The 26,787-nt window shown below is 39.0% G+C and overlaps 2 protein-coding genes across 3 annotated transcripts in view; one reads left to right on the top strand and one right to left on the bottom strand.

Moving 5' to 3' along the window:
- The window catches only part of cope (COPI coat complex subunit epsilon), a 30,935-nt gene extending 11,955 nt beyond the window's left edge, over positions 1-18,980 (bottom strand). The window contains exons 1-7 of the mRNA XM_061976225.1: positions 18,840-18,980; positions 18,594-18,656; positions 16,222-16,322; positions 11,137-11,289; positions 7,878-7,931; positions 1,725-1,806; positions 1,434-1,589 (exon numbers count right to left, since the gene is read on the bottom strand). Coding sequence (XP_061832209.1) covers positions 1,434-1,589; positions 1,725-1,806; positions 7,878-7,931; positions 11,137-11,289; positions 16,222-16,322; positions 18,594-18,656; positions 18,840-18,941 — 711 coding nt within the window. The 5' untranslated portion in view covers positions 18,942-18,980. The remainder of the gene's footprint in view (positions 1-1,433; positions 1,590-1,724; positions 1,807-7,877; positions 7,932-11,136; positions 11,290-16,221; positions 16,323-18,593; positions 18,657-18,839) is intronic.
- tnfaip8l1 (tumor necrosis factor, alpha-induced protein 8-like 1) overlaps positions 18,588-26,787 on the top strand; it is a 111,901-nt gene continuing 103,701 nt past the window's right edge. Inside the window, exons 1-2 of one of the 2 annotated variants that reach the window (XM_061976226.1) lie at positions 18,588-18,689; positions 25,364-25,601. The gene's annotated coding sequence lies outside the window, so the exon portion shown is untranslated. Of the gene's footprint in view, positions 18,690-25,360; positions 25,602-26,787 lie in introns of both variants that reach the window. The other variant, XM_072914595.1, reaches the window with a different exon arrangement.

Genomic DNA, 26,787 nt, shown 5'->3' with positions numbered 1-26,787 from the left:
CCGGTAGGTCCAGGACAAAGTCCTGGTGGGGGGTTCAGGCTTCGCCCCCCGACGCAAAATGATTATTAGCATTCAGACAGGTTAAAATGTTGCTAAAACCATCACTTTTCTATCAGTCACAGTGACTTTTCAAAACAAAAATATTACAGCAAAAATCATATGGGTTGATTGACATGTTTATTCTGTAAGCTAACTTCAATAGTTTGAAATTATTTTGACAGTTAATGCCAGTTATCCTGTCAACCTTTCACAAGACTTCAATTTGTTAATTGAAAGTATAAACACTTTTTACAGTAAACAAATGGTAAAACAGTACTAAACAATTCCATAAAAAAAAAAAATTGGTGTCATTATTAACTTTCTGTCCAAGCTTGTATAATCTACTGCCTTGTTCAATTGTAAAAAATATTCTGTGCCTAAAATTCACATTTCTATCACAATTATCATACTGTAAACATGGTAAGCTAACTTCATTCAAATTAATAGTCCTGTCAATAGCATGGAATTACAATTCAAATGTAGTTTTTTTGTAAGCCTTTCAAAAGAATTCAAAACATGAAAAATTAATGAAAATTAATTTAAGCCATCAGACACTTGAAAAGTGGCACATCACATCTCTAATGTAATCATTTTAACTTTTCAACAGAAATAGCACTGCAAAAATATTAAGGACATACTTCTGTATTTTGGTAGTTATGCTGTCAACATTTAACAAGATTTCTTCAACTTGGACTTGAAAGCATAAATAGTATAAACACTTTTAACAGTACTAAACAATTCCAATAGATAACATTGGTGTCATTACCTTTTTGTTTGCTCAATTATTGCCTCCATAAATAAAACTTCGGCATTTATCACATCCAAAGAATCTGTTTGGGCGACGAAAAACGTTGAAAGTTTTCCACTTGTATCGCTAGCAACGGCATTAGACTTGTGTTTTTTTGTCCCAACGTGGTCTTTTACATCGCTAATTCCTCCGTGTCCGATCGAAAAATCTTGTCTGCACAAGGTGCAATTCGCGTAGCTTTCACCCTTTTTTGAAACGGATAATTATTCCCGGATAGGCTTTTGAATATTCTTCACGGAATGACTGCAGTTTTCTTTTCGGTTTAAGACTCGTATGCGATTTTTCTCCGGCTGATTCCATGATCGTTCGCTCGTTTGGAAACAATGGCCTCGTCCTTGGCAGCGGTGCTATAAATAGCCTCGCGCATGGCATTCGGAATGGCTCGATAGGAAGTTACGGGAAGCAGTCGATTGTCATTGTTGTTACGCGATTTCGTAAATAAAACTTTAAAAAAAATTATTTTTTTTAATTAATGAAAAACCGTATTTTTTTATCACTGCAACCGTAACCCGGAATAGGTTGATGAAAACCGTACTAATTACGGGAAAACCGGAGTAGTTGGCAGGTATGCATGTTGCCATCTAACCTTGTCGAGGGCCTCCTGCAGCACTCCCTCAGCCTCCTCCCACTTGTTCTGAGCCATGTAACAGGCGGCCTGGCCGTTAAGAAGCAGCAGTGTCGACGAGTACTTGTCTGACATCTCCTGGAAAATGTAATAGGCGTCTTGCAGCTTCTCTCCACCCTGGGACCACAAGCAGAGGGTAATCCAAACAGTTTGTAACAAACAGCGCCAGCGGGGGATTGTGCTGAAAAGCCAATAGCAGAGTTTGACAGAAGATGCTGCTTGTTAAGCCAAGGCATCTAGCACTGCACTCACCACAGCTAAATTAACCCAAGCGGTGGCTAGCTGGGTTAGCGTAGCATCCTCATCTTGCTCTTGCATCTTCTTTAGCTCCTTCCTGCCACGCAAAAGAAAATATGTTGTAGTTGCAGTAATGATTAGAAGGATACATCTCTTAAAACCAATCAGAGGTGGGTAGTAACGCGCTACATTTATACTCCGTTACATCTACTTGAGTAACTTTTGGGATAAATTGTACTTCTAAGAGTAGTTTTAATGCAACATACTTTTACTTTTACTTGAGTATATTTATAGAGAAGAAACGCTACTTTTACTCCGCTACTTTTATCTACATTCAGCTCGCTACTCGCTACTAATTTTTATCGATCTGTTAATGCACGCTTTGTTTGTTTTGGTCTGTCAGACAGACCTTCATAGTGCCTGCGTTTCAACAAATACAGTCACTGGTGACGTTCACTCCGTTCCACCAATCAGATGCAGTCACTGGTGACGTTGGACCAATCAAACAGAGCCAGGCGGTCACATGACCTGACTTAAACAAGTTGAAAAACGTATTCGGGTGTTACCATTTAGTGGTCAATTGTACGGAATATGTACTGTACTGTGCAATCTACTAATAAAAGTTTCAATCAATCAATCAAAAGTGTGAAGGAAAAAAGACCCTTTTTTATTTCAACCGTACATCCTGTCAAAAGCCTAAAGACTGACTGCACAGTTCCCGTCTTCACAATAAAAGTGCCGCTCCATCGCGCCTGCGCTTTCAAAACAAGAGTCTCCGAAAGCCAGCGCAAACAAGCTAGCAAGCTATGGAGTTTGCCGCCAATGTATTTCTTGTAAAGTGTATAAAAACGAATATGGAAGCTGGATAAATAAGATGCCAAAAACCAACCACTTTCATGTAGTATTAGACAGGAAGGAGGAACTTTTTTTCTCCTCCATTTGAAAACATGGACGCTATCATCACTACTGTCTGATTACAATCAATGCAAGTCATCAGAATCAGGTAATACACCAACTTATATTCTTGTCTTCATGAAAGAAAGGAATCTATATGTGTTAAACATGCATGTATATTCATTAAAACACCTTTAACATGTAAACAAAAACGGCAAAATAAATAAATATAAATTATATACTGTATATATATATATATATATATATATATAAATGTGTGTATATATATATATATATATGTGTGTGTATATATATATATATATATATATATATATATATATGATATGTGTGTGTATGTTACTCATCAGTTACTCAGTACTTGAGTAGTTTTTTCACAACATACTTTTTACTTTTACTCAAGTAAATATTTGGGTGACTACTCCTTACTTTTACTTGAGTAATAAATCTCTAAATTAACAGTACTCTTACTTGAGTACAATTTCTGGCTACTCTACCCACCTCTGAAACCAATGCTCCACAAGTTGTACAGAATAATTCGAATTTTAAGGTGAACTGCATTTTACACTTGAGTGACTTCTGTTAATAATGTAACAACTTTGAAAAGTTTGAAGTTTTCTATTTACATTAGTTTGGAAAAAAATGTCTACCAGGGCCCCACATCTATTGCGTACATTTAGCAAAACTAATTTCATTTTCATTCATTTACACAGCTGGATAGACTTAAATGTACACTAAGGCTGTGAGATAAAACGATATCAATATGTATCGCGATGAACACCTAATCGATATTTTGATTTTTTTCCCAAATCTGTCCGAAGAAGGCGGAAGTCGCCAAACAAGGTTGGTTGCATGAACAAAGGCACTTGCTCTCTGCTAACCAAGCAACGCAGGAAGTGATCACTGATCAGTGGGAGTGACGCGCTAACAGCCAATCAGGTAACAATAACAACATTCAGGTTTGTTTGCGCACTCTTGTTGTTTCATGGTTAATTCTTTACATAGAGTGAGAAAAGAAAGTAAAAATGAGTTCTATAATATAATAATTGTGGAGTAAACAGGCAAAGTCACCTAGAACACACTGCCTTCGCCGTGCTTACCGTATTTTCCGCACTATTAGCCGCACCTAAAAACCACAAATTTACTCAAAAGCTGACAGTGCGGCTTATAACCCGGTGCGCTTTACATATGGATTAATATTAAGATTCATTTTCATAAAGTTTCGGTCTCGCAACTACGGTAAACAGCCGCCATCTTTTTTCCCCGTAGAAGAGGAAGTGCTTCTTCTTCTACGCAAGCAACCGCCAAGGTAAGCACCCGCCCCCATAGAACAGGAAGCGCTTCTTCTTCTACTGTAAGCAACCACCCGCCCGCGTAGAAGAAGAAGAAGCGCGCGGATATTACGTTTCATTTCCTTTGTGTGTTTATATCTGTAAAGACCACAAAATGGCTCCTACTAAGCGACAGGTTTCCGGTTCATGAAAAGACGCAATCTCTCCATCCGCACACGGACTACTATTTCACAGCAACTGCCTAAAGACTTTCAAGAAAAGCTGGCTACTTTCCGTGCATATTGTAAAAACAAGATAGCTGAAAAAAAGATCCGGCCAGAGAACATTATCAACATGGACGAGGTTCCACTGACTTTTGATATTCCTGTGAACCGCACTGTGGATACAACGGGAGCACGTACGGTGAATATTCGCACCACAAGGAATGAGAAGTCATCCTTCACTGTGGTTCTAGCTTGCCATGCTAATGGCCAGAAACTTCCACCCATGGTGATATTCAAAAGGAAGACCTTGCCAAAAGAGACCTTTCCAGCCGGCGTCATCATAAAAGCTAACTCGAAGGGATGGATGGATGAAGAAAAGATGAGCGAGTGGTTAAGGTAAGTTTACGCGAAGAGGCCGGGTGGCTTTTTTCACGCAGCTCCGTCCATGTTGATATACGACTCCATGCGCGCCCACATCACGCTGGTTTTTAATATATTATTAAAGTTTGACTGACCTATCTGACTGTTTTTTTGACATTCCTTTAGCGCAGTTAGATGCGGCTTATAACACGGGGCGGCTTATAGGTGGACAAAGTTTTGAAATATGCCGTTCATTGAAGGCGCGGCTTATAACCCAGGGCGGCTTATGGTGCGGAAAATACGGTACTTTTTAGAGCACAGCTGTAAATTCCTTACACTAAACTTGCAGAAAATACTTATATTCAGGTTTCTCCAGGTTTACATTTTCACACTTTTCACTATTGTTATACTTTATTAAGCATACTTATTTTTGCACCTACATTTTAAGAGCTTATTGTTAAGTGTTCAATGTGATTATAGAATGTTGTTTACATTGTTTGAGTGTTTTCCATGGTTTTGTTGACATTTCCTTTCTGCCTTGATAGCTGAGGGGATTATAATTTAGAATATAAATGTTTACATTTAACATCATTTTCACTTAAAAGATAGATCTTAAAATAATATTGCAAATTATCGATATTTACCGATTAGGGCTGGGCGATATATCGATATACTGGATATATCGCGGGTTTGTCTCTGTGCGATATAGAAAATGACTATATGGTGATATTGAAGTATACGTTCTCACGCAGTTGCTTTTAGCTGCGGGCATTACACTACAGGCTCTTGTCTCTCCTTCTCACAGAGACATAAAACAAGTGCACCTTCTTACATACGTCACATACTGTCGCGCGTGCAACGTCACACGCCCTCGCCCAGCAGAGAGGTAGCGACATGGGTAACGTTAGCTGTGGTGCGAGTGGTAATACGAGACATAGAAGGTGCGAATCTGGTAATAAATGAAGTAAGAAGAATTAATTCCCAAGAAAAACAGCACGGGGTCCATCGCCTGGCGGTGGTTTGGCTTCAAGCGGGAAGATGTTGAACAGACAACCGTATTATGTCAAGTATGCGGCAAAAGTGTTGCACCACTGCTAATTTGTAGCATCATTTGAAAAGTCACCCGCCAGAGAATGAAGAGTGCTTGAAACTCCGCATGTCAACATCTCCGGCCGGTGCCACGCCCACAAAATGCCCAAGCAACCATTTCCACATCAACACCGTATGAAACAAATAGTCAACAACAGAAGGAGGTAACATCCGCAGGAACCTACCACATAGCGAAGGACATACACTATTTGATTTCCTATTATGCAGCTCATTTTTATTTGACACTTATTGCAGTGTTTCCCACACATTCATTTATTTGTGGCGGCCCGCCACGAAAGAATTACGTCCGCCACAAATGGATTTTTCGGCTTTTGACTCGCTCGGCCGCTCATAAAAGCAATGGGACTGTCTGTGAATGTTGCTTGTAGTTACACCTCCGGTGCAGTAGGTGGCGGTAGCCTTCTATGCATTGTAACTCCGCCAATAGCACTTAAGAAGAAGAAGAAGAAGAGGGACGGACGGACGGGATCAAAATACTCGCCGGCTACTTTTCATAATGATGGCGCTTCCTACGTTTCTACCTCAAACGTCCAAAAGCTGCTGAAAGCCTTGATCCAGGATGCCATGGGGAGAAAAACTTAAATGGTGCCTTTTGGCGATAGTTAGCAGCTTGGTGGCTCATAGCCGGCTAGCTAACGCTTGCTAGCGTGGTAGCATTGCTTCATTTTTACAGGTGTTATAAGTAGATAGGTTATAGCTGCATCGCTCGCGGCTCGTCATATATTTAACGTTCATCCGCGATTTCACCGAGCGTTTCACTGTCGGTGAGCAGCCTGACGCTGCTTCATTAACACCGCCGCTGTTTGACTCGTGTTTTCATACCGACGAGCTAACGTGTCCAGGTTATAACCCTGTTGTCAATAAACACACGTGGACTGAGGCTAAATTGTCCACTGCAGCATGTGAATGCAATGAAAATAATACAATCTGAGCCAACCAGCTGTTAAAATGTTGTCCAGGTTAATGTTTTGGCCATTAAAGGCCCTTCATTTCAAGATTTCAACTGTGATCGGGCTTAAAACAGGTGGCTGACCTGTTCAGATGGGTGTAACTGCTACTGGTCAAATAATGTGAAATAGCATTTAATTTTACATGTATGCAATGCCATTTAAATGTAATTATAGATAATAATAATAATAATAAATACTGTGTAGTATTGTAAATAGTCAACGGGAAGGATTTTAGTAAGATATAAGCCATGAGCACTACACAGCCAGAAAAAAAACCTAGGCAGGACAAGTAAAAATATTGGGGCAAGTAGATTTGAGAAGTCAGGCAAGTAGAAAAAAACCTTAACGTTGAACCCTGCATGTGTTGAGCTGCTGCCGCTTAAGGTTAGACGGCACTCTACATAGAGCGCTTCTGCTCGTTAGTAATCAATTCTAATGTTGGATGTTCACTCCTTCACACAGATGAGTATAGAAAAATATTTTCAACGGCCGAAAAGGGCTCGACTTGGAGAGGAGGTAGGCCTACAATCCGGACCACAGGTGCGACCTGTTCAGCAGCAGCAGGAAGAGGAGGAGGAGGTTGACTGACTGTGGAAGGACACCTCTGCCTCTGTTTCACTTCATGTTGCTGGTAAATAATATGGTTGTAGTAGTAGGCTAAAGTTAAATTATTTAGTATTCACTAATTAAAGGGGCAGAGCTTTAAGAGACATTTTAGCTTTTATATTTTATAAGATATATTTTTTGTAAGAACCACAATTAATAAATATATTTCAGTGAATCACTAATTGTTCAAATCTGTATATAAATATGTACATAAAATGTTGTAATTATATTCCAACTCCGCGTTCTTCTTGGTCATCGCCGTATGTGATTGGATAAACCACTTGTCTGTTATCTTGAATGACGTGCTACTTCAACCACTCACATCAAAATCAAGCCGTGACGCTGATGAGAGCCACACTGGGAAATCCAAAACAGAACAGCCGACATATTGGATAACGACGGAGCATCCAAAACATCCTTGCCACCAATAAATGCCTTCAAAACCGTTCTCTGTTCATCGTTTGAAGAATTAATATTCGATAGATTGGACAAAACAGTTGCAATAGCAGAATCAATATCAGCACACGCTATTGTTGTTTGAATCAAACAGTCGCTTCGGCTCTACGTCACATCTATGGAATCCCGCCCGGCGATCCTGATTGGTTCATAATTTTTTGCTATCTTGAAGGAGTTTGCATTGCCCTTGGTCCAAGATCCTTGTGTGGAGCTCAGCGAACTACAAGGATCTGGCGAGAGTCAGGTTAGTAATCATGAGCTTGTTGGAAGACTACATACCTCGCCAGATCCACACGATCCAGACTCAGCAGCACTTGAATGGTCATGGCCATGCTGCAAAAACACAAAACAAATCAATTCCACTGATCTTTGGCAAATATTTTCAAACATGCAAGTACAGAATCATATCCATACAATACATTGTAATGCTGGCTTTTTACATATTATGTGTGTATACTAGGGGTGTAACAGTACGTGGATTTGTATTGAACCGTTTCGGTACAGGGGTTCCGGTTCGGTTCGGAGGTGTACCGAACGAGTTTATACACGGACATATTAAGTAGCGTAACGCACGTTGTGTAAACAATGCACACCGAGGCACAACACACGGCCTGCTAGCAGCTAACGGGCTAGGATAGAGCAGGGGTGCTCACACTTTTTCTGCAGGCGAGCTACTTTTCAATTGATCAAGTCGTGGGGATCTACCTTATTCATATATATAATTTATATTTACTTATTTATGAAATATATGTTTTTGTTAACAAGTTAAAGGTGTTTAATGATAATGCAAGCATGTTTAACACATATAGTTAATATTGTTAATACATTAAAGGTGTTTAATGATAATACAAGCATGTTTAATACATATATTTAATATTGTTAACAAGTTAAAGGTGTTTAAAGATAATGCAAGCATGTTTAACACATATAGTTAATATTGTTAACAAGTTAAAGGTGGTTAAAAATAATACAAGCATGTTTAACACATATAGTTAATATCGTTAACAACTTAAAGGTGTTTAAAGATAATACAAGCATGTTTAACACATATAGTTAATATTGTTAATAAGTTAAAAGTGTTTAAAGATAATGCAAGCATGTTTAATACATATAGTTAATATTGTTAACAACTTAAAGGTGTTTAAAGATAATACAAGCATGTTTAACACATATAGTTAATATTGTTAATAAGTTAAAAGTGTTTAGAGATAATACAAGCATGTTTAACACATATAGATTCCTTTCTTTCATGAAGACAAGAATATAAGTTGGTGTATTACCTGATTGCGATGACTTGCATTGATTGGAATCAGACAGTGGTGCTGATAAGGTCCGCATTTTCGAATGGAGGAGAAAAAAAGTCCTCTTTTCTGTCCAATACCACATGAAAGTGGTTGGTTTTTGGCATCTTATTTGTCCAGCTTCCGTACTCCTTTGTATACACTTTACAAGAAATACATTGTCGGCAAACTCCGTAGCTTGCTAGCTTGTGCACGCCAGCTTTCTGAGACTCTTATTTTGGTAGCGCAAGCAGGATGAAGCAGAGCTTTTATTGTGCAACTGTACAGTCGGTCTTTGGAGTTTTGACGAAAGGTACGGCGCTAGAGTCTGTTGAAATAAAGTGTTTCTCGCCTTCCAGTCGGTCATTTTAATGAGCTGGCAGCAGCCAGCGTCATCTCAGAAGACCCTCGGGTGCCGTGAATGTCAATCAAGTGACGAAAGTGACGTCATAGTGAAGATTTATGATCGCTCATTTTTAGGACTATTTTTTTAATGCCTGGCTGGTGATCGACTGACACACCCTCCGAGATCGACCGGTAGATCGCGATCGACGTAATGAGCACCCCCTGGGATAGACTGACCAAACGTCCTCTTTTCACCGGACATGTCCTCTTTTGCGGAGCTAAATGCCTCAAATGTCCGGCATTTTAAGGTTAGGGTTGCGTGTATTTTCAATGTACGTTCAGGGTTAAGAAGGGGTTAAAAACAAAACAAATAGTGCACGCAGCAGCATTGGTGAGGGAGGGGCAGAGACAGAGAGAGAGAGAGAGTTATGATAAACGTGCATGCGTCGCCAGGCTCTGCTTTTTATCCATAGATTTATCACATTTAATTTTTTATTATCTATAGCAGGGATGTCAAAAGTGTGCCCCGGAGGCCATTTGCGGCCCACAGCTAATGTTTTAAAGGCCCACGACACATTCTAAAAATACTATTAAAATAAACAAAAACATAACAAAAGTGAAATTAAAAAGCTTAAAGGTTAAATGTAATTTAGAAAAAGTTGCAATGTTGCAAAGCTGTTTTTTTTCTTTCAAACTGTCATTGCTCAAAAACATAATATTGAATCAAAATCAATGTTGTTATGAATTATTGACCTATCCAAGGTTCCCATTACTTCACATCAAATATTCCACTAAGAAAAATATTTTTGGTGGAAGATTTTGCAAATTTGGTAAATAAATAACCCAAAAATGTATATTTTGCTGTTTTCTTACTGTACCGAAAATGAACCGAACCGTGACCTCTAAACCGAGGTACGTACCGAATCGAAATTTGTGTGTACCGTTACACCCATACTTGCCAACCTTGAGACATCCGATTTCGGGAGGAGGGGGTGGGGGCGTGGTCGGGGGTGGGGCGGGGCGTGGTTAAGAGGGGAGGAGTATATTGACAGCTAGAATTCACCAAGTGAAGTATTTCATACATATACAATATATATATATATATATATATATATATATATATATATATATAGAGAGAGAGAGAGAGAGAGAGAGAGAGAGAGAGAGAGATATCTACATCCTGAAAATATGCAAACAAAACTGTGTTTAGATAATTGATACTTCAAACTTGCACAAATAAATATTAAGGAATATAACATAATTTGGCTTCTGAGAGTTTCAAAATGTAATGAATAAAATGCTAAAGTTGTTGATAAACAAGCAATTATTTTAATAATTAAATATGGTCATTTTAAATGAATTATTATGATAATTTAAAATCAATTATTTCAAATATATTTATTTTAATGTATACCGGTAATTCTATGGCTGGATGAAATAAGGAGTCAGGAAAAAATACAAATAAAAATACAATTAATTTTGATGTTTTTAGCAAAATATAGTAAACATGTATTTAGTTTTTTTTTTTTTTTGTAAATTATTAAATATATTTATTTTTAGGTAAGATAAACATAATAATACAATTTATCTCTAGTCTGGATGATTTAGTTCTTGTCACCCTGTTGTCCTCCCGTCATGAAAAAAGGCTGTCCTCACTCAGGTCCGCATGGAGCTGGAGGGGGCGTGGCTTCCAGCTCCGGCTGAAAATCGGGAGATTTTCGAGAGAATATTTGTCCCGGGAGGTTTTCGGGAGAGGCGCTGAATTTCGGGAGTCTCCCGGAAAATTCGGGAGGGTTGGCAAGTATGGTTACACCCCTAGTGTATACTGATGACTGAATGAATAACTAGATGGGCTGCTGTGACAATCATTATAAGCATGTAAGAAAACAAACACTGTCTGGAACGCCTCTCACCACTCCAGACTTTCTCCCTGGTGCAGAGTCCTGAGAGCAGCATCAGTGTTCATCTCGTGGTGGTAGATGGAGGCGGCCATGAGGAGGAAGGTGGTGTTGCCGGCGTCCACGCTCTTTGACATTTTCTTGTCGAGATCCGTGACAATAGCGTCGCTGCATTTGAAAACGACAGCGGAAGCAACATTTAGCGAAGGGGTGTTCAATTTGGACGCATCGTATGCTCAAAGTGGTCGCCCCCCTGCAAGTAATCACTGATAAAAGCCAGCTTGTAAAATAGAATTGACCTAAAGCAGACCTGGGCAAATTAAGGCCACATGCGGCCCGTTAAGTATTTCAATCTGGCCCGCCGGACATTCCCAAATAATTTTTTTCAAATGACCGTAAGTCTTAAACTATACTAGGGATGTCCCGATCCAGGTTTTTCCACTTCCAAAAGACAGCCAAAAGAGTTTGATATGAGAATAAATCTAAAGTTAAAATATAGGGTAGAAATGCACCCATTTGCAGGAAATGTAGTCTTGATTTTCCACATTTTCTTTCAAGGCTTGCATGTCTACATTAAAACATTCTTCTTCATACTGCATTAATATATGCTACTTTTAAACTTTCATGCAGAGAAGGAAATCACAACTAAAAAAATCACAAATTTTTTCATACGGTGTTGATGTGGAAATTTTTGCCTCAGCATCTTGGTGTGGGCGTGTGGCACTGAATGGAGATAAGCGTCTCGACAGACGTCACAATATTTGAACAATGATGACGAAAACTGTTTTCTCTGTCGTGTCCGTGTGTCGAAAACTGTTATGCGCTTATTTTTTTTATTAGATTTTGTGCGTGGCATAGATTTGCTATGCGCAGAGGACGCTTAAACAGTGCGCAATTGCACAGGCGAGCGTTGCTCGCACGGCTGCGCTAGCATCACAGCTAACGTTAGCCATGCTGCTACCTCTCTGCTTGGGGAGGACGTATACGTATGTGACGTATGACGTGACAGTATGTGACGTGTGTAAGAATGTGCACTTGCTGTCTGTGAGAGGGAGACACAGGAAAGAGTGAGAAGAGCCTGTCGTGTAATGCCAGCAGCTAAAAGCAACTGCGTAAGAATTCACAAACCTGTGCATGTGTTGAAGGTGTGGTGGAAAATGCGGAACGGAAATTACGGAGCAGCAGAAAAGTGGAATGTATTATTTAAATCGGTGCGTTGGAAAACACGGACCGGAGTTTTTTTTTAAACTGGATCTGGATCGGCATTTTCCCATGCCTTGCCGATACGCAATTTTTGGCAAATATCGGGATGATCCGATCCAAATATCGGATCGGGACATCCCTAATACAAAGTATTTCAATGGTTGGAATCTGCGCTTTTGCATGATATACTAGTTACTATGGTAATTAATTAGTTACTATGGTAATCTAAGTCACAGCAGCTCAGACGAGGCACCAAGCAGTGTGGGTGGGGAGCGTTTCCACAGGGTGTCCATCTGAAATGTGGGTGTCAGGGACAGACGTGGAAGGAGATTTTTCACAACAAACTTCTAAAGCTTAGTGATGTATCAGATTGTATATTGTATTTTTACCCTTTGCGTTCATATTTCGCTGTTTGTCGCGTTTTGCTTGATTGTAAAATATGTCGATGGAGAGGGGGTGTGACGTCCATATGTTGTCAATATTCAGTGTTTTATCGTTCATAGAAAAATTTAAAATTCCATTCCGTTTTTTAAGGCGGTCTGTCAAAACGTTTTTAGCATTCAATCAGACATTATTGTGAGGTTTTGTATTAGTGCATACCTGCCAACTTTTGAAATCAGAAAAACCTAGTAGCCAGGGTCCAGGGGCCGCAGGCCCCGGTAGGTCCAGGACAAAGTCCTGGTGGGGGGTTCAGGCTTCGCCCCCCCGACGCAAAATGATTATTAGCATTCAGACAGGTTAAAATGTTGCTAAAACCATCACTTTTCTATCAGTCACAGTGACTTTTCAAAACAAAAATATTACAGCAAAAATCATATGGGTTGATTGACATGTTTATTCTGTAAGCTAACTTCAATAGTTTGAAATTATTTTGACAGTTAATGCCAGTTATCCTGTCAACCGTTCACAAGACTTCAATTTGTTAAATGAAAGTATAAACAGTATAAACACTTTTTACAGTAAACAAATGGTAAAACAGTACTAAACAATTCCATTTAAAAGAAAATTGGTGTCATTATTAACTTTCTGTCCAAGCTTGTATAATCTACTGCCTTGTTCAATTGTAAAAAATATTCTGTGCCTAAAATTCACATTTCTATCACAATTATCATACTGTAAACATGGTAAGCTAACTTCATTAAAATTAATAGTCCTGTCAATAGCATGGAATTACAATTCAAATGTAGTTTTTTTGCAAGCCTTTCAAAAGAATTCAAAATATGAAAAATGAATGAAAATTAATCTAAGCCATCAGACACTTGAAAAGTGGCACATCACATCTCTAATGTAATCATTTTAACTTTTCAACAGAAATAGCACTGCAAAAATATTAAGGACATACTTCTGTATTTTGGTAGTTATGCTGTCAACATTTAACAAGATTTCTTCAACTTGGACTTGAAAGCATAAATAGTATAAACACTTTTAACAGTATAACAGTACTAAACAATTCCAATAGATAACATTGGTGTCATTACCTTTTTGTTTGCTCAATTATTGCCTCCGTAAATAAAACTTTGGCATTTATCACATCCAAAGAATCTGTTTGGGCGACGAAAAACGTTGAAAGTTTCCACTTGTATCGCTAGCAACGGCATTAGACTTGTGTTTTTTTGTCCCAACGTGGTCTTTTACATCGCTAATTCCTCCGTGTCCGATCGAAAAATCTTGTCTGCACAAGGTGCAATTCGCGTAGTTTTCACCCTTTTTGGAACGGATAATTATTCCCGGATAGGCTTTTGAATATTCTTCACGGAATGACTGCAGTTTTCTTTTCGGTTTAAGACTCGTTTGCGATTTTTCTCCGGCTGATTCCATGATCGTTCGCTCGTTTGGAAACAATGGCCTCGTGCTTGGCAGCGGTGCTATAAATAGCCTCGTGCATGGAATTCGGAATGGCTCGATAGGAAGTTACGGGAAGCAGTGTCGATTGTCATTGTTGTTACGCGATTTCGTGAATAAAACTTTTTTTTTTTTTTTTTTTTTTTAATTAATGAAAAACCGTATTTTTTATCACTGCAACCGTAACCCGGAATAGGTTGGTGAAAACCGTACTGATTACGGGAAAACCGGAGTAGTTGGCAGGTATGTATTAGTGTTCATAAAATTAGATATACTGGCCCTCAGACACATTTCTTTCTCTAAATTTGGCCCCCCAGTCAAAATAATTGCCCAGGCCTGACCTAAAGCAATGCCAATTATTGGTATAGTTCATTATCAATAGTGATATTACTATTGGTATTTGTATTGCTCCATTTGTAGTGTAATAATGCTCATTGTCATTTCTGTATTATTATTTATTTCGCTAACTGCTTCTTTGCTATCACTTTTACCATCATATTTGTACATAACCTATTTGATGATGTTGCTCTATTGTTGTGTTTGCTGTTGTTGTTTTTGTCTCTCTGTCTAATCCCCCTCTTGTCCCCACAATTTCCCCACGTCTTCCTTTTTTTCTCTTTCTATCCCCTCCTGCTCCGGCCCGGCTGCACCAAATGATGATATAAATACTTTTAATAAAGTCAAATACAAATAAGGCAACAAGAGAAGTATCCCACACTTCTAAAGTAAATGTGAACAGCCAATATGGGCATCTACATCTACTATATGATTTGCCTGAGAAGCTGGACAGGACTAAAAAAAACAAAAAATATAAATAAATTAAAGCTGCAAGCAGCATTGGTCGGGCCCGCGTATTTGGCAGGTGCTAGTCCTAACTGTCCCAATACTTTTGTCCATTGATAGTCATAAGTGTCCCAATACTTTTGTCTACTTTTAGTCTGAAGTGTCCCAAGACTTTTGTCTAGTGTACCTACCTTGTCTGCATTGTGTGGGCACGTTGGTGCTTCCTGCTTTTAAGCAACCATCTTAAAAAAACAGCAGCGCAGCAGCATCAGCGCAGCGGGTCTTTGAAGGGTCATAAAATCAAAACCGGAGCAGTTAGAAAAAAAGCGCTTCTGTCATTGTAATCACAAGGGTTCAATTTCTCTCCTGTGTTAGTTTGAAGGCGAAACGACAAACGCGCTCAGAGGATTTCGTTTTTGAAGGAAGGTGACCGGTTTTTACAAAAAATTTGTTTTGAAGGGGGAATAGCAAACTTCCTGTTGATTTTTGCTGGGGGTTGTCAATTTATGAAATGTAGGTCTAAGTGAGACCTACATAGAGGTTTTTGTTTCATGTCTCTCCGACCTTCCCAGTGGGAGTTACAGGCAGTTTTGTCATTTTTTTCTTCCGAGGAGCAGTTTTTTTGCGTTTTATTAAAAAATTGCAGTAGAGCGCAATTTTGAGATTTGGGGTTAGGTTTTTTTTTTTAGATCGCAATGTTTGCCAGTCCTGATATGTGCGTTCAGTTTGGTGAGTTTTGAAGCATGTTAAGGGGGTCAAAATACAGCTCAAAGAGGCAAAAGTGACTGTTTTTAGTACTTTTTTGTCTTGAAGGGGGAATTGCCAACTTCCTGTAGATTTTTGCCCGAGGAAATTAATTAATAAAAAGTAGGTCTAAGTGAGACCTACATAGAGGTGTTTCATATCTCTATGACATTCCTACTGGGAGTTAGAGGCAGTTTTCTTCCTTTTTTTATTAAAAGGCAATTTTTGGAAGTCCTGATGTGTGTGTTAAATTTGGTGAGTTTTGAAGTATGTTAAGGGGGTCAAATTACAGCGCAAAGCGCGGAAGAATAATAATAAAGAATAAAACCTTACAACCTTACAACCTTGCATAAGGACTCCCTTTGGGAGTCCTTATACAATGGGCCATGCGGGTCCTAATAAAGCAATGCCAATTGTGCGCTTCTTCACGTGGCAGGTATCTACAAAAAACATCCTTCATCCAAGCAGTTATTAATGATAACCGCCCACCATTACACAACTTCCACAGTCCAACACTACTGTATTCACCGTTTGCTTTCACTTGACAGATACTCTGCAAACATCCTGACAGCTTGAAGCTCAGGGGAAGAGTTGGCCTTGATGTCATCCAGAACAACTGCATATTTTTTCTGAAACGCACAACATGAAATAAGATCAAATGTTGAGTTGAGTTTTGAGTTTATTTTGAACATGCAAGCATACAACATGATACATCACAATTTCCAGTTTCTCTATTCAACATGTTCGAAAAGGAGTAGGAAAAAGCAGAGTTTATTTAATTCTACCCCTTTTCATTTACATAACAGTTGCTAACACTTTTGTTCACTTCCTGTTCTCAATTCATTCACAATATACTCCATAAGTAATCTCAATACAAATAAATAAATAAATAATACTCTGTGAAGTAAGTTACATTTCATATGGTGAGATGAGTAAGATTATTTTGAAAAAATGAACAGATGGATGGATGAAATAAAATCAGAATGTTTATCATGGTTCTTCTTCTTTGTACTTTGTAAACACTTTAAGTTTGAAGAGTTTCTTGAAGTGGATCATATTAGTACATTTTTGATTGCTTTGCTTTAATCCAATCCATCATTTAATTCCACATACTGAAGGTCTTAAGTGTTGTACGTGCATACAAATGTTTTAAATTAAATTTGTCTCTAAGATTATATTTCTCCTCTTTTGTTGAGAAGAATTGTTGTATATTCTTGGGTAGCAGGTTATAGTTTGCTTTGTGTATAATTTTAGCTGTTTGCAAATTCACTATGTCGTGGAATTTCAGTATTTTTGATTCAATAAATAAAGGGTTAGTATGTTCTAGGGATGTCCCGATCCGATATTTGGATCGGATGCCAATATTTGCCAAAAATTGCGTATCGGCAAGGCATGGGAAAATGCCGATCCAGATCCAGTTTTAAAAAAAACTCCGGTCCGTGTTTTCCAACGCACCTATTTAAATAATACATTCCACTTTTCTGCTGCTCCGTAATTTCCGTTCCGCATTTTCCAGCACACCTTCAACACATCCACAATTCTCACGCAGTTGCTTTTAGCTGCTGGCATTACACGACAGGCTCTTCTCACTCTTTCCTGTGTCTCCCTCTCACAGACAGCGAGCGCACCTTCTTACACACGTCACATACTGTCACGTCACATACTGTCACGTCACATACTGTCACGTCACATACTGTCACGTCATACGTCACATACGTATACGTCCTCTCCCAGCAGAGAGCGAGGTAGCGGCATGGCTAACGTTAGCTGTGATGCTAGCGCAGCCGCTAAGGTGCGCGCCTGCTCAAGCGTCCTCTGCGCACGGCAAATCTATGCCACGCACAAAATCAAATAAAAAAATAAGCGCATAACAATTTTCGACACACGGACACGACAGAGACAACAGTTTTCGTCATCATTGTTCAAATAATGTGACGTCTGTCGAGACGCTTATCTCCATTCGGTGCCACACGTCCAGACTCCACACCATCAAAATAGTATATATCTGTATCATGAATCAATTTAAGTGGACCCCGTCTTAAACAAGTTGAAAAACTTATTGGGGTGTTACCATTTAGTGGTCAATTGTACGGAATATGTACTTCACTGTGCAACCTACTAATAAAAGTCTCAATCAATTAATCAAAACACATAGAATCATCATACTGCTGTGATTATATGCATCAAGTTTTCATTCAAGGCTAAGGCAAAATATGGAGATATATATTGTGTATCGCAATATGGCCTTAAAATATCGCAATATTAAAAAAAGGCCATGTCGCCCAGCCCTAGTTCAATGATGCCATTTCTGTTTGTCGTGTATAATTTGGTCTATTTTGTGTTTATCCTTGAATAAACAGGTCAGTTTCTTGTTACCAACCATTGTGTATTATTCAAACTCCCCTAATTCAGCTGGCTAGTTGTTATCAAGAGTACTAAAACCCTTTTCAACATGATTCTGACAACTAAGTAGGCTAAATAACTTTAAACTTTAATACATGCTCGGATAGGCCAGTATCGGTATCGGTCAGTATCGGTATCGGATCGGAAATGCAAAAACAATATCGGTATCGGATCGGAAGTGCAAAAACCTGGATCGGGACATCCCTAGTCCACGCATCTGCTGGAAGGCGGTAAGGGCAGTCGTTTAATCCAACTACAGAACATTTGAACTCGTATCTTAACCTAGCCTCACTGGAAAGACTATTTACATAATCATTCGCCATTTAGAACAGTTTAAAATGCCGTGAAACCTCGTTAAATGCCTTTTCTGTCAATGCTGTGTTCGCTGTGAGCTGGTTTGTTTTCAACGAATTCAATATGGCGACCGGTTGCTAGGGGATTGGCAGGCGGAAGTGACGTAGGTCCGCCCTCGCCTATAAGATGTGATTCATATTTACCTGGGCGATGTATGCTCTGTACAAGAAAGTGTCGCGTTCAGTCTCCTTTTCTGGCGATGAATTCTATAAAAAACAACAACAACAAAGTCCGTACTTGTGAGTATGATGTAGTCACTTAATAAATAGCATTAGCCTCGATGTATTTTTAGCATTTCAGCTAGCAGACTTTGGGATGGCTTCATGGTAAACAAAACAGCAAATTAACGTACCACAACCCTGACAAATACGCGACAAAATGTGACTCACCTTCACTTTCTGAGCTTCGTTGATACATTGCTGAAAACTGCCGATGTAAAAAGCATTTTTGACATCGAACAGCTCGTCAACGTCGTTCTGCTGCGCCGCCATGTTGGACACCGAGTGCTTCCTGACACGTCTTACATATACGTCACTTCCTGTTTGGGAATAGCGGTGCATTGTGGGGGATGTAGTACTATCAATCAGAATCAGAAATAAATACATTTTAACTTATTCACAATGACAAGTAACGTACACTGACACACATATAAATTACACACGAATTACATATAAATTACATACATGTTATACGTTTTGACGTGAGGGATTGTATAAACCACTAGAGGGCAGGATCAATCCATTTTACCACTCGAGAGGCTCGTTTCACGCCTGTCCAAAAATAAATAACAAATAAAAGCATGCTTATCAAAAACTACAACATCTTAAAATCCAATCTCTTTTTTTGTGTTTAAATATTAAATCATGCTACGGAACGTTTAAATAAATATACACTCCAAATATAATACAAAATCCATAATTTATGTACGAACCCCGTTTCCATATGAGTTGGGAAATTGTGTTAGATGTAAATATAAACGGAATACAATGATTTGCAAATCATTTTCAACCCATATTCAGTTGAATGCACTACAAAGACAACATATTTGATGTTCAAACTCATAAACTTAATTATTTTTTTTTTGCAAATAATAATTAACTTATAATTTCATGGCTGCAACACGTGACAAAGTAGTTGGGAAAGGGCACGTTCACCACTGTGTTACATGGCCTTTCCTTTTAACAACACTCAGTAAACATTTGGGAACTGAGGAGACACATTTTTGAAGCTTCTCAGGTGGAATTCTTTCCCATTCTTGCTTGATGTACAGCTTAAGTTGTTCAACAGTCCGGGGCATACTTGCCAACCCTCCCGAATTTTCCGGGAGACTCCCGAAATTCAGCGCCTCTCCCGAAAACCTCCCGGGACAAATATTCTCCCGGAAATCTTCCGATTTTCAGCCGGAGCTGGAAGCCACGCCCCCTCCAGCTCCATGCGGACCTGAGTGAGGACAGCCTTTTTTCCTGACGAGGACAACAGGGTGACAAGAACTAAATCATCCAGACTAGAGATAAATTGTAGTATTATGTTTATTTAACCTAAAAATAAATATATTTATTAATTTTTAAAAAAAATAACTAAATACATTTTTACTATATTTTGCTAAAAACATCAAAATTAATTGTATTTTTATTTGTATTTTTTCGTGACTCCTTATTACATCCAGCCATAGAATTATACATTAAAATAAACATATTTGAAATAATTGATTTTAAATTATCATAATAATTCATTTAAAATGACCATATTTAATTATTAAAATAATTGCTTGTTTATCAACAACTTTAGCATTTTATTCATTACATTTTGAAACTCTCAGAAGCCAAGTTATGTTATATTCCTTAATATTTATTTATGCAAGTTTGAGGTATCAATTATCTAAACACAGTTTGTTTGCATATATATATGTATATATATATATATATATATATATATATATATATATATATATATATATATATATATATATATATATATATATATATATGTATGAAATACTTGACTTGGTGAATTCTACCTGTCAATATACTCCTCCCCTCTTAACCACGCCCCCGACCACGCCCCCACCCCCCACCTCCCGAAATCAGAGGTCTCAAGGTTGGCAAGTATGGTCCGGGGGTCTCCGTTGTGCTATTTTAGGCTTCATAATGCGCCACACATTTTCAATGGGAGACAGGTCTGGACTACAGGCAGGCCAGTCTAGTACCTGCACTCTTTTACTATGAAGCCACGTTGATGTAACACGTGGCTTGACATTGTCTTGCTGAAATAAGCAGGGGCGTCCATGGTAACGTTGCTTGGATGGCAACATAAAACCTATATGTACCTTTCAGCATTTATGGCGCCTTCACAGATGTGTAAGTTACCCATGTCTTGGGCACTAATACACCCCCATACCATCACACATGCTGCCTTTTCAACTTTGCGCCTATAACAATCCGGATGGTTCTATTCCTCTTTGGTCCGATGGACACGACGTCCACAGTTTCCAAAAACAATTTGAAATGTGGACTCGTCAGACCACAGAACACTTTTCCACTTTGTATCAGTCCATCTTAGATGAGCTCAGGCCCAGCGAAGCCGACGGTGTTTCTGGGTGTTGTTGATAAACGGTTTTCGCCTCGCATAGGAGAGTTTTAACTTGCACTTACAGATGTAGCGACCAACTGTAGTTACTGACAGTGGGTTTCTGAAGTGTTCCTGAGCCCATGTGGTGATATCCTTTACACACTGATGTCACTTGTTGATGCAGTACAGCCTGAGGGATCGAAAGGTCACGGGCTTAGCTGCTTACGTGCAGTGATTTCTCCAGATTCTCTGAACCCTTTGATGATATTACGGAGCGTAGATGGTGAAATCCCTAAATTCCTTGCAATAGCTGCTTGAGAAAGGTTTTTCTGGAATCTACTTTTATACCCAATCATGGCACCCACCTGTTCCCAATTTGCCTGTTCACCTGTGGGATGTTCCAAATAAGTGTTTGATGAGAATTCCTCAACTTTATCAGTATTTATTGCCACCTTTCCCAACTTCTTTGTCACGTGTTGCTGGCATCAAATTCTAAAGTTAATGATTATTTGCAAAAACAAAAATGTTTATCAGTTTGAACATCAAATATGTTGTCTTTGTAGCATATTCAACTGAATATGGGTTGAAAATGATTTGCAAATCATTGTATTCCGTTTATATTTACATCTAACACAATTTCCCAACTCATATGGAAACGGGGTTTGTACTTTCTATAGTTCACGGTCATTTAAAAACAACACTGCACATCATAATGGCAAATACACTTTTGATGTTAAAGGTCTAAAAAAGTTATGTAGAACGCAGTGACGTGTAGTCACTAGAGGCAGGTGAGGCGGTGCCTCACCTGCCATCATGGAAAGAAAAAAAATGTAAAAATATATTTTTTTATTAAATTGTTGTATGTATCCAGTGATTATACTATAAAGTTATTTTCCATTTAACTTCACCCGTTTTAGATTATTTTTATTTAAAATCGCTGAATTTTCACATTTGCCGTTCAAATACTGAGAAGAGACGGTGCGGTGATCAGCAGCCAGTTGAGGCACGTCACTCAGTGCCTCAACATGGATTGCGGACTCGGCTAACTGCTGGCCTGCTGTGCAGTGAGACCGTATTGCTATATGAATTATATTATACATTTCCATAGTTTAGTTAGCTGAGGTATATAATGTACAGTGTATTTTGTCAACAACTGTATGTGTGTAACGTATTTCTTGTGCTGAGCGATCATAAAACGGCTGCAAAAGACGCACTGGCTGAGGCTCGCCTCCTGCAACCCGCCGTAGAATGCACGGCATTCCCTGACGAGAGTGTTATATCAACTAAAGCCCACACTTAAACTTTCCACGTGCAAGATTGAATCTATTAAAAAAAGTTATTTCATAAGAAGCCAAAAAGTGCAAAAACAATAATGTTGGTGTTGGAGGAGTTGTGAATGACTGCAGGGCCACAACATTAGGTACACCTGCAGACTGCAGGTGTACCTAATTCACAACTCCTCCAACACCAACATTATTGTTTTTGCACTTTTTGGCTTCTTATTAAATAACTTTTGTAACCTATTTTTATGGGCTTTCCTCTTTGTGATGTTAAGTTCCTGTTATGCGCTGTTATACAGTATATGCCCTGAGCTCTTATTTTGAAGGCGCTAAGAGCCGAAGTGATGTCACGGAGCGGAGCGGAGGTTTTTGAAAGAAGGTAAATAAAGTGGTCCTCGTGTAAACTGGAGCCTCCGTGTTTGTTATTTTGTAGTTTCATACAGTATAGGCCACATTTATAAACCCTCGGTTACACTTTTTTAAATAGATTCAATCTTGCACGTGGAAAGTTTAAGTGAGGGCTTTAGTTGCGGCATGGACTTAATTTCTAAGTAAAGGTAAGACCATAATAACGTTTTTTTTTAATTAAATGTGCTTTTTTGTGTGCTACAGTTTGTATGTGTAAAGTTAAAGTTAAGTTAAAGTACCAATGATTGTCACACACACACTAGGTGTAATGAAATTTGTCCTCTGCATTTGACCCATCCCCTTGATCACCCCCTGGGAGGTGAGGGGAGCAGTGGGCAGCAGCGGCGCCGCGCCCGGGAATAATTTTTGGTGATTTAACCCCCAATTCCAAGCCTTGATGCTGAGTGCCAAGCAGGGAAGAATGCTGGTATGAGCTTTTAAACATAACCCGTTAACTGCTGCCAATCAAATGGTGAATAAGATACTCTTTAGGGTTCATATGTTTGTAAATCTGACTGTGATGAAGTCAGTGCCTCACCAGCCATCAACCTCACCGCACGTCACTGCATTGTTTATAGGGTTAGGCGCAATAAATGTTCAACTTCAGCCTAAACCCTTTCGCTCTGCAACATTTTCAATTTCTATGAATGACCATTGACCGAAGAAGAATAAATTTAAGATTAAAAAAACATCATTTGACAATATTATATGGTTTATAAAGTGAGGGAATTGGTTCTTGTGGGATTTAAATGACCACCAATTCGCAGTGTTTGCTTTTGGGCTACAGGTAAAAGCCAGTAAATTAGAATATTTTGAAAAACTTGATTTATTTCAGTAATTGCATTCAAAAGGTGTAACTTGTACATTATATTTATTCATTGCACACAGACTGATGCATTCAAATGTTTATTTGAATGCATCAGTAATTTTAATTAATTTTGATGATTTGAAGTGGCAACAAATGAAAATCCAAAATTCCGTGTGTCTCAAAATTAGAATATTACTTAAGGCTAATACAAAAAAGGGATTTTTAGAAATGTTGGCCAACTGAAAAGTATGAAAATGAAAAATATGAGCATGTACAATACTCAATACTTGGTTGGAGCTCCTTTTGTCTCAATTACTGCGTTAATGCGGCGTGGCATGGAGTCGATGAGTTTCTGGCACTGCTCAGGTGTTATGAGAGCCCAGGTTGCTCTGATAGTGGCCTTCAACTCTTCTGCGTTTTTGGGTCTGGCATTCTGCATCTTCCTTTTCACAATACCCCACAGATTTTCTATGGGGCTAAGGTCAGGGGAGTTGGCGGGCCAATTTAGAACAGAAATACCATGGTCCGTAAACCAGGCACGGGTAGATTTTGCGCTGTGTGCAGGCGCCAAGTCCTGTTGGAACTTGAAATCTCCATCTCCATAGAGCAGGTCAGCAGCAGGAAGCATGAAGTGCTCTAAAACTTGCTGGTAGACGGCTGCGTTGACCCTGGATCTCAGGAAACAGAGTGGACCGACACCAGCAGATGACATGGCACCCCAAACCATCACTGATGGTGGAAACTTTACACTAGACTTCAGGCAACGTGGATCCTGTGCCTCTCCTGTCTTCCTCCAGACTCTGGGACCTCGATTTCCAAAGGAAATGCAAAATTTGCTTTCGTCAGAAAACATGACTTTGGACCACTCAGCAGCAGTCCAGCTCTTTTTTTCCTTAGCCCAGGTGAGACGCTTTGCGCGCTGTTTCTTGGTCAACAGTGGCTTGACACGAGGTATGCGGCAGTTGAAACCCATGTCTTTCAAGCGTCTCTTGGTGGTGGATCTTGAAGCACTGACTCCAGCAGCTGTCCACTCCTTCTGAATCTCCCCCACATTTTTGAATGGGTTTTTTTTCACAATCTTGACCAGGGCGCGGTGATCCCTATCGCTTGTACACTTTTTCTGACCACAGTTTTTCCTTCCCTTTGCCTCTCCATTAATGTGTTTGGACACAAAGCTCTGAGAACAGCCAGCCTCTTCAGCAATAACCTTTTGTGTCTTTCCCTCCTTGTGCAATGTGTCGATGGTTGCCTTTTGGACAGCTGTCAAATCTGAAGTCTTCCCCATGTTTGTGTAGGCTTCAGAACTGGACTGAGAGACCATTTAAAGCCCTTTGCAGGTGTTTTGAGTTAATCAGCTGATTAGTTTGTGGCACCAGGTGTCTTCAAAATTTAACCCTTACACAATAATCTAATTTTGTGACACACGGAATTTTGGATTTTCATTTGTTGCCACTTCAAATCATCAAAATTAAATGAAATAAACATTTGAATGCATCAGTCTGTGTGCAATGAATAAATATAATGTACAAGTTACACCTTTTGAATGCAATTACTGAAATAAATCAAGTTTTTCAAAATATTCTAATTTACTGGCTTTTACCTGTATTTTCTAAAACAAACCAGCCAGTATCGGTAACAATATCGATGTTTGGGTCGATCAGACCAACCTGACATGAGGGCGGGGCATCCGCGCGGTCGTTGACGCTTTCCCCAGTTCTGATTGGTCAACACCGCCCGCCAGGCTGCGCCTCCATTGGCCCAAAACGACGTCAATCAAAGCGGTCACTTCCAGGTCCCCACCCCCCTCCCCTCAAGTTTGAAACTTTTTTTTTTTTTTTCGTACCAGCAGGAGTCAAGTTACAAACGAGCTGATGTGCGGAGGGAAGAAAACACTCTTTGAATAATTCACGCGTCCGTGCTTTCGACACGGTTAGCGACTGGGATTGGAGACGACGTCAAGCCGAGAGGCAACAAGCTCTGGGCGGGCAGACATGCTGTAGAACTTCTAGAACATCCTTCCCCGCCTCGCCGGGATGAAGAGCCAAGAGATTTAGCTGATACGTTTGTTGCTGGCTGATTGAGGCAAGGTGAGCTCTAACTTCATCCTTTCACGATGCAACGCTTTCTTTTTAATGCTGCATCAAAGCGGAAATGTCAACTTTTTAAACCCCCCGCTTTGAAACGTCCGCACAGAGCGGCTTTGTTGTGTTTGGGCACTCTTTTGATAGTTAACGGTTGTTTCTCAACATGTCAACTTCAAATGGTTGTATTTTATTGTGAAGGTTTGTGTTCTATAAAATTCAATTTTTTTTAAATATATTGTTTTATAATTCAGGGTAAAAAAAAATAAATAAAAAAAAATCAGCGAATAAAAAAATCACTTCCGGTAAACTAAGGCCATGTCGCAGAACCTAAGACTTCAGAAAGTCAATGACTTCACTATAAAAGTGGGTGACATTGTTATCACCAGGAAGGATGAGGTCACCTACCTAGGTTACATTCTAGAGGCTAATCTTTCCTGTGATAAAATGGCCAGAGGTGGGTAGAGTAGCCAGAAATTGTACTCAAGTAAGAGTACTGTTACTTTAGAGATTTATTACTCAAGTAAAAGTAATGAGTAGTCACCCAAATATTTACTTGAGTAAAAGTAAAAAGTATGTTGTGAAAAAACTACTCAAGTACTGAGTAACTGATGAGTAACATACACACACATATCATATATATATATATATATATATATATATATATATATATATATATATATATACATACATACACATACATTGATATATACAGTATATCATTTATATTTATTTATTTTGCCGTTTTTGTTTACATGTTAAAGGTGTTTTAATGAATATACATGCATGTTTAACACATATAGATTCCTTTCTTTCATGAAGACAAGAATATAAGTTGGTGTATTACCTGATTCTGATGACTTGCATTGATTGTAATCAGACAGTAGTGGTGATAACGTCCACGTTTTCAAATGGAGGAGAAAAAAAGTTCCTCCTTTCTGTCTAATACCACATGAAAGTGGTTGGTTTTTGGTATCTTATTTGTCCAGCTTCCATATTCGTTTTCACACACTTTACAAGAAATACATTGGCGGCAAACTCCGTAGCTTGCTAGCTTGTTTGCGCTGGCTTTCGGAGACTCTTATTTTGAAAGCGCAGGCGCGATGGAGCGGCACTTTTATTGTGAAGACAGGAACTGTGCAGTCAGTCTTTAGGCTTGTGACGGGATGTACGGTTGAAATAAAAAAGTGTC

The sequence above is a fragment of the Nerophis lumbriciformis genome, linkage group LG14, assembly GCF_033978685.3.
Source record: "Nerophis lumbriciformis linkage group LG14, RoL_Nlum_v2.1, whole genome shotgun sequence".
Taxonomy (NCBI): Eukaryota; Metazoa; Chordata; class Actinopteri; order Syngnathiformes; family Syngnathidae; genus Nerophis; species Nerophis lumbriciformis.
The sequence above is the reverse complement of the archived record's forward strand: the minus strand, read 5'-3'. Positions and strand labels throughout refer to the sequence as shown.